The sequence below is a fragment of the Lipotes vexillifer genome, unplaced genomic scaffold (genome assembly GCF_000442215.2).
Source record: "Lipotes vexillifer unplaced genomic scaffold, Lipotes_vexillifer_v1.1 scaffold149, whole genome shotgun sequence".
Lineage (NCBI taxonomy): Eukaryota > Metazoa > Chordata > Mammalia > Artiodactyla > Lipotidae > Lipotes > Lipotes vexillifer.
The window spans coordinates 533,992-546,063 of NW_006779962.1; the positions used below are offsets into that span (position 1 = coordinate 533,992).

The 12,072-nt window shown below is 60.9% G+C and overlaps 1 protein-coding gene across 1 annotated transcript in view; it reads right to left on the reverse strand.

Annotated features, from left to right (window-relative positions):
* Positions 1–12,072, reverse strand: part of BRD3 (bromodomain containing 3) — a 20,508-nt gene that overhangs the window by 4,105 nt on the left and 4,331 nt on the right. The window contains exons 5-9 of the mRNA XM_007453083.1: positions 11,154–11,529; positions 8,721–8,849; positions 5,457–5,648; positions 4,065–4,285; positions 671–963 (exon numbers count right to left, since the gene is read on the reverse strand). Of these exons, the coding sequence (XP_007453145.1) occupies positions 671–963; positions 4,065–4,285; positions 5,457–5,648; positions 8,721–8,849; positions 11,154–11,529 (1,211 nt within the window). The remainder of the gene's footprint in view (positions 1–670; positions 964–4,064; positions 4,286–5,456; positions 5,649–8,720; positions 8,850–11,153; positions 11,530–12,072) is intronic.

The following is a 12,072-nucleotide window of genomic DNA, read 5'->3' on the forward strand; positions in this document are numbered from 1 at the left end:
GGCCACACACAGCAGCAGGTGCACCCTGGGTGTTGTTCCTCAGGGCCGGGCGGCTGCCCTGTTCTCCTGCCACCGTGGGGCTGCCTGGGGCCTCCTGCCCTTCCTCTCACTCCCCAGGACCCACCGACCCAGGCAGCGACTCGTTCCCGTCCAGTGAAGTCATCGACTTCCAGGGTGAGCCTGAGCCAGTGCAATCGTCCGTCCTGGGAGGCCTCTGGACCTCCACCCCAGGCAAAGGGAACTGGTCTGCCCAGGCAGGGAACCATTGACAGGTCGCCTGCCGCCCAGGCCCCAAACGGAGCCTCAGGAAGGCTTGTGGTGAGGGCCTTAGCCAGCATTTGAACGAATGGGGCTGGGGACCGACCCACGGGTCCTGCCTGCTCTGGGGAAGGATGAGGCACACAAGTGCTGCCCACCTGCCCGGGAGCAGGGGCAGAAGGGCTCCGGCTGGGGTGGGGCCGCAGCGGGTCTCAGCTAAGCCCCGCCCCCAGCTGAGCGGACGGAAGCTGTGTCCCTGCATCCTCAGGGCACAAGGCAGGAGAGGGGCGAGGAGCCTGGCAGCGTGCGACCCACTGCCACTCCCACCCCCGGGGCTGCCTGGCTGTCTGCTCCGGGACTGAACGGGTGATGGGCAGGGGCGGCAGCAAGGCACCCCGTCCTGACGACTTACAGAATGGCTTCCTTTGCTTTTTCTGTAAACAAGACTTGACGTATCTCTCTAGTTCCCGCAAAGTGGTGGGTTTTAGAGTCTCAAAGTCAATCTCTATCTCGTCGGGGTTGGAGTCCCTGAGCGAGGGCTCCCGCGACTGGATGATGTGCACTACCCGGCCCAGCTTCTCCCCCGGTAGCCGGTTGATGTCCAGGCTGAGCTGGCGCTTCTCATCGTAGCTCATGGGCAGCCCCTGTTCCTCCTCCTCCGAGTCATAGGAGGCCGACGCCTGCTTGCCGCCCTTCTTTGGCTGTCTGCGGCAGAAGGCAAGGAGCGTCATGGCGTGGAGCCCCCCGTCCCCATCCCTGGAGCCCCCTACCCCACCCAGCCCCTGCCCCACAGCCCCGAGTTCCCCCCCTGCCCCCCCAGAGCCCGACCCCTTGCCCGCCGGCCCTCTTCCTCTCCAGGACCAGGCTCTCTTACCAAGGAGCAGCCCAAAGTGATACCCCAGACAGAGAAGCCAGGCGACTGCCTGGAGACGCACATGCATCTCCAGGGACATGGAAGACCCTGCTCCAGAGGTCAGAGCAGAGGCTGCTACCGGCCTAGGGAGGCCTTGGCCAGGAAACAACCGTGGTGGTCAGCTCCCCTCAATGCCCCACAGGCCATCTCAAGCACGACAGGTCAAACTCGTCTCCGTATTCAAATAACCCAGAAGAAGGCAGGAAGGGGGACAGAGGAATAAACAGCAGGGACAGACAGAAAATCATGGCATGGTAGGTGGAAATCAAATTGTATCCACAATTACATTAAATATAAATGGTCTAAACACACCCATTAAAAGAAAGCGGTGCTCAGACTGGGTAAGAACCAAGACCCAATTTATATGCTATCTAATCTACACAACCCCCCTTGAAATATAATGACAGAGGTAGGTTAAAAGTAAAAAGATGCGGGGAAAATATTCCGTGTACATACTGATCAAAAGAAAACTGCAATGGCTGTAACAATTTCAGACAAAGTAGACTTCAGAAAAAGGAATGCTACCAGGAAAAAGAGGGACGGTGTATAATGATAAAAGAGTCAACTGACCATCACAGTCCTACAGGTGTGTGCATCTAAAACCAAGCTTCAAGATATATAAACAAAAGCTGATGGAGGGCCTCCCTGGTGGCGCAGTGGTTGCGGGTCCGCCTGCCGATGCGGGGGACGAGGGTTCGTGCCCCGGTCCGGGAGGATCCCACATGCCGCGGAACGGCTGGGCCCGTGAGCCGTGGCCGCTGAGCCTGTGCGTCGGAGCCTGTGCTCCGCAACGGGAGGGGCCACAGCAGTGAGAGGCCCGCGTACCCCCCCCCAAAAAAAAAAAAAAGCTTTACTTGCAGAATTCAACAATTCCCTCTTGGTAATTAATAGAACAAATCAGCAGAACAGAGACGATCCCAACACCACCATCAACCAAATTAACTTATTAATTGACATGTTTTCGTCTGTTTGGGGTTTAAAGTTTTTTTTTTTTTATATACACGTATCTATTCTTTTTCAAATTTTTCCTATTTAGGTTATTACAGAATATTAAGCAGAGTTCCCCGTGCTCTACTGGAGATCCTTGTTGGTTATCTGTTTTAAATGTAGCAGTGTGTCCGTGTCAACCCCAAACTCCCAGTCTATCCCTCCCCCCCCACCCCCGTGCCCCTTGGTAACCATAACTTTGTTCTCTAAGTCTGTGAGTCTGTTTCTGTTTTGTAAATAAGTTCATTTGTGTCTTTTTTTTTTTTTTTAGATTTTTTTTTTTAATCTTCTAACTGACGTTTATACAACACTCCACCCAACAGCAGGAGAATACACGTTCTTTTCAAGCATACATGGCCCGTTCACCAAAACAGTGTTCTGGGCCATAAAATCCTAACAAACTTTAAAATGTTGAAAGCATACAAAGTGTGTTCTCTGACCCTAGAAATCAGTTACTGAAAAATATCTGGAAAAATCTCCAAATATCTGTAAACCAAACAACACACTTCTAAATAATGCACGGTCAGAAAGGACGCCTGAAGGGAACTGAAAAATATTTTGAACTTAAATGAAATCACAACATATCAGATTTGTGGGGAACGTTCAAAGGGACTGAGTTCGTGGTTAACAACCTTCCAACAGTGAGACTCCGGGCCCAGGTGGTTTCACTAGTGAATTCTATCACACATTTAAGAATTAATATACCAAGGCTATAAATCTACCCCAGAAAACAGAAGGCAAGGGAACACTTCCCAACTCCTTTTTGAGGCCAGCATTGTACAGACACCGAAGCCAGAGACAGAACAGGGAAGCTGATTTCTGCCTCCCCCTGCAAAAGGGAGGAGGAAACCCCTGACCGTTCTCACTGCCCCTCTCGATGGTGCCACTGCCCGCCCAGCTACCAAAGCCCAAGTCCCCAGCTCTGCATGCCGCTCCTCCTACGTCCAGGGACCAAGGCCTGCCCACTCTGCCTCACAGACAGTTCTCAAAGCAACACACCTCCACCCCCATGGCCACACCGGCCTCTCCTGCCTGCGTGACCATGGCAACTCCAGAGGGCATCCTTCCTCCCATTCTTGCCTCTCGCTAATCCATCCTCCGCACTGGCCAGGATCTGACCACTTTCACTGGAGAATGAACTGCAAACACCTGAACCGAGCCGGCCAGCCTCGGCAGCCTAAACCCTCCCCTCTTCCCAACCTGGCCTCTGTTCTTCAGCAGTGCCCACCCTTATCCTCATTCCCACGAGGAACACATTCCACTGGCCTCTACAGCTCTGTGCCCGCTGTTCCTGATTTTTGGAACCCCATCCGGACCCTCTGTGCAGCCGTCGCCCCTCCTCCAGGACGCCCTCCTTCCACCCCGCCGGGAGAGGCGGCCAGCCCCGCGTGCCTTCCCACCACCCTCACCTCCCCATGTCGTCGCTGCTCGTCTGCGGCAGGCGTTCCTCGGGGCAGCGCGTGGCCACGGCGGGGGCTGAGTGAAGGCCGTGGGGACCAGGGAGCTCTGTGCCAAGGCGCACCTCCACCCCCGACCCTCCGCCGACCAGGCCACGAGGGGATGGGGTGCCAAGGGCCCAGGACACAGCGCCAAGACCCCCCAAAGCAAACTCCCAGGCCCAGACCGGGAAAATGTCCCCGAAGCCTCTAGACGCTGAGGTCTCCCATGCCCGTGACTGAGGCTGGCCCCACGGGGAGCTGAGCGCCGCCCTCCGGAGCCCGCGCTGTCGAGGCAGAGATCTCGTTTGGTCCTCCCAGTCTTCCCACGAGGTGGGCAAGACGAGGGCCGCCCCCGCCCCCAGCCCATCTCCCCGTGACAGCCCAGGGTCCAGGTCACCAGGACAGAGCCCCGAATCCAGCATCCTCCCGCCACACGGGCGTCCAGGACACGGGGCGCCGGAGCCCACCTGCCAGCCACGGTCGTGCTGTTGGCCTTCTTGGCGGGAGCCTTCTTGGGCGGGGCCTGCTTGGCGGGCGGGGCCGCCTTGGCCTTCTCCTCTTCGGGCCTGGCCTTGTGCCGCTCCTTGTCCTTGTCCTTCCTCTTCCGGTCTCTTCTCTCCTTCTTTCTCTTTGGCTTGTTCACCGGGGCCTGAGACAGGGCGGCCAGCTGCTCGTGCACAGCCTTCAGCTGGAAGACACAGGCAGCTGAGCGGGGCTCCCCAGGGCTGGCCCCAGGGCGCCGTGGGCGGGGGCCCGGGGGCCCAGGAGCTGCCGCCACCATGCGGGCAGGGGAGCCGGGGAGCCAGACAGGTCCCGTCTGGCCCTCCCCACCCCTGCGACGGTGGGCGAGCCGCTGGGCCGCGGTCTCCCCGCCCGAAGTGCAGGCCAGGTGGCACCCGAAGGGCTCGATAAACGGTGCCTCCTGGTTTTCCTGCTAGTTTCTGTTTTCCAGATGAGGGAGCCTCTCCAGGGCGAGGTTTAAACGCCTGCGCAGAGGAGGCTTTCCACTCGTGGGCAGCTGCTGGGATGTTACACGGCAGTTCTGCAGGGTCAAAATGGTCCAGTGCCAGCAGGGGACACTCATCTCGTCCAGCAAGTGGCTGCCAGTGTGCTACGTGCTCTACACGCTTCTCACCTCAGCAGACCCCGAGGGGAGTCTCACGCCGCACGGGCGAGGAAACGGTGCCCCCAGCCTCTAGCAGGTGGACGGGCCAAGACTGCACTGGGCTCACACACGCCAGCCACGTCACGCGGCGTGGGAGGGACCCCGGCCCGACAGCTACACCTCAGGGCCGTGCTCCCTGCACCGTCATCCCTGACAAGGCTCAGCTCAGACGCCCAGCCCCACCGGGGTGCCGGCAGGGTCACTGTTACCCCACTGTCTCCTCCCTGCTGGAGGCCCCCCACCCCCCCCAGGAATCCAGCACCTCTTGGTCCCATTTTGCACGTGAGGCGCGCGAAGGGGTGGGGAGGGCCGACTCACAGGTGGTCAGAGGCCGAGGCAGGACAACCTCGCTCTGGCAGAGCTACGGAGCCCGCGCCCGCCCCCAGCCAGACAGGCTCGTGGAGCCCCACGGCTGCGGCTTCCGCAGGTGCCTCCCAGACCTTTCTGGAGCAGAAGGAGGCTCCAGGGCTCCAGGGACGTCCCGACCCGGTCGGGCTCACAGGGCCCCGGGCCTGCAGGCACTGCCGAGGGGGCCCTCGGAGCCGACACCTTCGCCGGGTGCCCTGCCAGCGACACCGCCGCGGAGGACGGCTGTGGCTTGGGGTGGGGGTGGGGGGTGACCAGGGCAAACGTCGGATCAAGGCCCGGCCGGGACTGGGCCCCCGCGGTCCCCGGCCCGGCCGCGGCCACTCACCTGCTCCTGCAGCTCCGCCAGCCGCGTGGCCCGTTCCTCCTCCGAGTCCGAGCTGCCTGAGTCCGTGGAGCTCTCCTCGCTGCTGCGGCTGCTCTCCACGCCCTTGCTGACCACAGGGGCCGCGGGCACGGGCAGCGTGGGCGCCTCCACCGGCTCGTCCGGCATCTTGGCAAACCGCATCTCAAACACGTCCTGTGGGACAGCAGGGGCCGCCTGGGTCCTGGACGCCCGTGGGCAGCCCCCGGGGAGTCGGGGAGACTGGACCCAGCCTGCCCAGGGCGCTGGGCCGCCCCCACGCCGCCCACCCCGGCTTGCTCTCTGTCCCTCCCTCCCCAGGCCCTGAGCGCGGGTCCAGGGCCAGAGAACGCAGAGTCAACGGCCACAGACACAGCCTTTTAGGAGCTGGCACACAAGCTCCTTTATTAGACACCCCACCTCCTGTCCACGGCTTGCCAAGTCTTTTCAGCATCCAGGTCCAAGGCTGCCACCTACTGACAGACAGTGAGAGGGCCTTCCTTTGAGCTCTGACCCTTTTCTGGGGCCCCCCAGCCACTGGATCTGGGAGCTCGTTTCGCTTTCCCATTTCTCTCCCCTGCGACATTACTCTAGTATCACATCTCGTTCTGAGTTGGGTCCAAAAGTTGGCTCAAAAGGCCAAAGTCTTGTCCTATCCAAACTGCCAGCTCCTACACAGCCTTGGGAGCACGCGCTCAGCAAAGGTCCCCTCCCCCGCGGTGGCCCAGGTTCATTTCAGACAGGATGAGCAGCCACGAAGGGAGACTTCTCTCTGCTAGCTCAGACGCCTGAAGCCACATACACCTGGTTTACACGCAAAAGGTGCAGCCCCACCAACCAGGCGTCCGGCTCCCGTAAGAACCTACTCTGGGTCCTGGTCCCCCAGAATCTCCTCCTGGGGTAAAGACATCTCAGAGGTACGCTGCTACGCAAGGCCATGACCTGGCCTGCTCTGGGCAAACGCCCCCCCCACCCCGCTCCCCGGCAGGGGCTGGGGGTGGGTCTACATCAGGCTGCTGCAGCATCAGGCTCTAAACCCACCCAGCTTGACTTGACACAATCAATAGCCAATTACTAAACAGTCATCGGTAATTAAGATTCCCAACCTCTGTGGCCACACCGCAGAGACCACCTTTTGCCAGAACAGAATCAGAGCCGCTGCCCTCGGCCCGTCTGCTGCCAGCGCCGCCTGGCTTCCTCGTGCAGCTACTCGCAAGGTTTAGGAGCATCAACAGAGCAATGACAGCACGGGGCTTTGCAGAGCCTTTCGGTTTCATGGTCTTGGTATGAAACTGTGGGTCCTGGTGGCTTCCTCTGCGTGTACTGGGACCACCAGGACCGCTCTATCACACTCCCCAGTGGGAGCCAGTGCACAGAGGGCGCAGCCCGCAGCAGCCAGGGCCCACAGGCAGCAGGAAGGTAAGGAAGATTAGGGCAGGCACCCAGAGGCCTGGAAGGAGGCTCCCCCTGAGGCCCCGTCTGGGGCCTGGGTGACCAGGGATGCTCCCGAGTTACCGTACCGGGTTTTCAAAAGGGTTCTGAGAAAGGGACTGGGAACGTCTTACAGGACAACATTCTGGGTCCTGTATTTACAAAAGCAACAGGCTACGTGATGCATGGCAAAGAGAGATAAGAACAAGCTCGGTGTACTGGCCCGTACAGAAACCCGTGGCAGCCCCCAGGCTCTGACAGATAATCATGCACAGGGGTGCACGCACACTAGCGCACACTCGGCCTGTGAGATCCGTGTGCATGTACGCAAAGTCCCACCACTGAAGGCCAGACTGCGCTTCCCTGCAGGCCCGTTTCTCCCACGTGCCGTCCGCCTCGTGGTCGGGAAAGCAACGGGCTGCACAAACAGCCGTCCCCCGCTATGACGCCCAAGGGCCGCACCCTCCTGACGAAGGGCCCCCGGCACGCGGTGAAACGCAGGCCAGCAGGCATCTGCCTTCTCTCCATCTCTGCCCTGGCTAGAACACCTGCTGGCCCCCACCTGCTTGCCACTGCCCACCTGAGCCTGCAGCTCCCAGGAGGCAGAAACTGGCCTCTGGGCCCCCACGTCCCTGGGGAGCAGGCTCGGGGCCTGGCCGCCACTCGGCCGCCGCTCAGGGGAAACGTGCCCTTGGACGAGGGCCCCAGACACCCCGCCCCTCCCCCAGGAGACATGCCCTCCCAGACACCCACGTCTTTCCTGGATGCCTGCCCTGAGCTGCTGATCCCACCTGTGCCCAGGTGGCCCCTCCCCACATAGAGCACCTGGGGTTACCTGCAGCTTCCTGGCCATGGCCACCACCTCGTGGTCTGGGGGGTTGTACTTGTAACAGTTGGAGAACATCAACCGGATGTCGGCTGCAAAGCCCTGTGCGTCCGGGTACTCGCGGCTGTCCATCTTCTTCTGCAACGCACAAGCCGCGGGGCGTGAGGGCACCGCTGCGCACGCCCACTGCCAGCCCGAGACCTCGCCTGGGAGCCCAGGGAGCAGGCAGAAGGGTGGCCCCGAGGGCTTGGAGGGGAGGGCCCAGGACCCCACAGAGAGGCTGACACTCAGGGAGAAAGAAAAAGGTGCTCCCCAAAGTCCCAGCTCCCGCAACCAAAGTCCCCAGCTCTACGTTTTGGCTAACTTTTCACACGCCGACACCCCTGTTGGCAGGAGCTCCGGTGGCGAGCGAGCAACTTCTGGCGAAAAGTCGCTCTCTACCAGTTTAGGGGGGCTGCTCAGTTCTCAGAATGAGACGTTTAATTTTCTCCCCTGAGAATCCAGGTGCTGTCAGCTGGCCTGCTTCACAGAGCACCAGGTCGTCCCACTGCCTCACCGGGAGCACGGGATGACTGGCTGTGCAGGTGAACAGTTTGGGATTAGCACATACACACTGCTATGTATAAAATAGATCATCAACAAGGAACTACCGTATAGCACAGGGAACTACTCTCAATATTTTGCAATAACCTATAAGGGGAAATAATCTGAAAAATAATATATATTTTTATTGACATCATCTATCATTGACAGTTAAAATGTAAACTAAGGGAAGACGATGGTGAGTGCTTCTGACCCTGAAGATTTCAATCATCTAAATTTCGGACTCTGCCTACTTCCTAAGGCCCTTAATGAACATCCCCAGACCCCCCGCCCCTCCCCCAGGAGACATGCCCTCCCAGACACCCACGTCTTTCCTGGATGCCTGCCCTGAGCTGCTGATCCCACCTGTGCCCAGGTGGCCCCTCCCCACATAGAGCACCTGGGGTTACCTGCAGCTTCCTGGCCATGGCCACCACCTCGTGGTCTGGGGGGTTGTACTTGTAACAGTTGGAGAACATCAACCGGATGTCGGCTGCAAAGCCCTGTGCGTCCGGGTACTCGCGGCTGTCCATCTTCTTCTGCAACGCACAAGCCGCGGGGCGTGAGGGCACCGCTGCGCACGCCCACTGCCAGCCCGAGACCTCGCCTGGGAGCCCAGGGAGCAGGCAGAAGGGTGGCCCCGAGGGCTTGGAGGGGAGGGCCCAGGACCCCACAGAGAGGCTGACACTCAGGGAGAAAGAAAAAGGTGCTCCCCAAAGTCCCAGCTCCCGCAACCAAAGTCCCCAGCTCTACGTTTTGGCTAACTTTTCACACGCCGACACCCCTGTTGGCAGGAGCTCCGGTGGCGAGCGAGCAACTTCTGGCGAAAAGTCGCTCTCTACCAGTTTAGGGGGGCTGCTCAGTTCTCAGAATGAGACGTTTAATTTTCTCCCCTGAGAATCCAGGTGCTGTCAGCTGGCCTGCTTCACAGAGCACCAGGTCGTCCCACTGCCTCACCGGGAGCACGGGATGACTGGCTGTGCAGGTGGGGACAGAAGTGCAGCCAGCCAGGGACCACAATGTGGCAGCTAAGATTGGGGCAGACGGGGCAACGGCTCTTGAGGGAGAGAGCTCCCCACGCCTGGATGGGTTCACACAGATATGAGCTCATCAGTCAGGGACCTCGTGTCGGGGGCATGAGGTGCCCGCTCATCCTGGGGGCCATGCTCTGCTGCAGCGGGACATTGTGGGCTGGAGCCTAACCACCTACCTCACCGGCACCTAGACTAACAAAGTCCTGGCCTCGATGGTGGGGTTGATGGTGGTCAGACTCCAGGACCTGCACCCTCTACAGCCTAGGACACACCGTCCTCCTCTGCCCCCCCGGAGAGCTTCCAACAGCACTGGGGCTGCCTGGCTCCAGCCCTCTGCACAGCCTCCCCAGTCTGGGGTAGCTCAGCCAGGAAGGAGAAATGGGCACCCAAGATCCTCTCAACTTCTGCAAGATTCTCAGACTCGGGCCCTGATTTGACAGCCGGCCACTTCCCTGGTGCATCTGGGAGCCCAAGTACCACTGCCCCACAGTCAAAACCTGCTTGGAAAGAGCCAGCCTGAGCCAGGAGCTAATCCAGAAAGATGTAACCAAATGATTAGCTGGAAACATCTCTGGAAAGGGTGGCAACGATACCAGGGGTTAGGTCTTCTCTCCACCCACCTCTGCTTTGCTTGGATTTTTGATCCTCTGTTCCTATCTCACACAAATTAAAAGAAAAAAATCAGTCAAAGAAAAGCAGCTGACACTCCTGGGCTCCCAGGAGGAGCAGGGCCACTGCAGCACTGAGCGAGTCCAAGAAAGCCAGAGCCCTGCCCTCGCAGTTAGGATGAACATCAGAGAAGGCGAGGAAGCTGCTCGGTCAGCCAGCCCAGCCAGGCCCGCCTGACTCGGCCAGCTCCCCGGGAACCACTGCCCTAGATGGCCAGGTCTGTCCTGTCCCTTGGCGGGGAGGAAGACTTCCATTAAGGAGAGAGTCTGCCCCAGACAGGTATACACGAGGCAGTGTCCAGGTACACGAGGCAGAGTGACTGAGCCCAGCGGCTCAGGGCCCAGACCCCGTCGGTGCAAAGAAACCACCTGCCCCTTTTGTGGGGTTACCTTTCCAGGTAACGGTCCAACAGCCAGGGACGTTCCTCAGACTGTCAAGAGACCGATCCAGACCGAGGAAGGGCAGCTGTGCTGGGGCCCAAGCCCGACGGGGGCTCAGGAACCCCTCCTGCACGCACTCAGGGAAGACCCCAGGTCTCCTGCCCTCGAGGCTGCCGCTGCCAGCCGGGGAATTTTCTCCATCTCTGCCTGGCCCAGACCTGCTCTTCTCTGCTTGTACACAACTGACCTGGCCCGGGGAAAACCCACAAAAGCCAAGGAGGAAGCCCCCAGTGCAGGAAGACCCTGCTGCGGGAATCGGGAGGCCGGGGCTCCTGGTCTCAGCTCCGCCACCACCCTCTCCAGCGCCCACTTCTGTCCACGGAGGGGCTGGGCCACCTTGCCTAACGTTATTACAAAGACCTGCAAACGCGCCGGGATGAAAATGAACGAGATGACGAAACCGGCTCAAGAGGAATAGATGACGAGGAAGCTGCCGGTTCAGTGAGCGTGGGGCAGAGCACACCTTCCTCCCTGACCCTGCCAGACCCACGCCAGGGCCCCGGGCCAGCCCTGAGGCCCCGTTTGCCGCTGGAGGGCAGGCCAAGGGAGCCGGGCAAGGCCCCAAGCCTGCTGAGTTGCCCCCGGGCCGGCACAAGACATCAGCACCACGACAGCCCCTCAGGACGTCAGGCCGCCCTGCAGGTGCCAGGGGCCGCCCAGACTGGGGAAGAGGGCCCCGGCTGGCTCACCACCCACCTACCTTGACGGTGCTCAGGTCCATCGGGTGCTTGATGATGTCGTGGTAGTCATGCAGCTCCAGGGCCTCGGCGTCCACCGGCTTGTAGAAGGGCCAGGCGTAGGCTGCATGCTTCTTGGACAGCATCTCCTTGAGGATGCTGTCGCAGTGCCGCAGGTGCTCCGAGAGCCGGCCCTTCTTGCCTGCGTGCTGGGGCACCTCGCCGTCCTCCAGGTCCTTCTTGGGCGGCTTGATAGGGCGGCCCCCGCTCTCCCGCCGTGCCACCACCTTGGCCTGCTTGGGGTCCGACAGCGGCGGGGGTGACTCGCTGCGGCTGGCGGTGATGGCGGACGTCGTGGGCGTGGTAGTGTCTGCTTTCCGCTTCACGCCCTTCTTCTGCGACAGCAAAACAACAGTGAGCCCCGGGATCCGGGATCAGAACCGTTGCGGTGGCGCCCCTGGAGCGCGGACCAGCTGCCAGGCGCCGAGCGAAGCAAGGACATGCATGGTCGCGGCCATCCTCCCGGGGCCCCGCGCCACGCAGGACGCCGAGGCTCAGAGGGGCCATGTTGCCGGCCCGAGGTCACACAGCTGGTGGTGGTGAGGCTGGACTCCGAACCTACCCCCGGGCCGTCCCCGAGCCCCGCCCACCCGCCAAGACCCCAGGCCCCGCGCGGTCACGGTGGGCGCTCACCACCCCGAGTGGCGTGAGATGCAGCACGCAGCCCGCCCGCGCCTGGGGTTGGGCCGCGGCTCAGGGACTCACACAACCGAGGTGGCACCGTGACTGGGACCATCACCAAGTGGGGCTGGGGCTTGGGGACGGCAGGGACGAGAGGACCCCCGCTGGTCAAAGGCCAGGGGGGCGTCCCAGACACGGGCCTCAAAGCTGGCGCTCCCAGGACAGTGGCAGCCACGGGACGAGGGGGGCGGGAGGAGCATG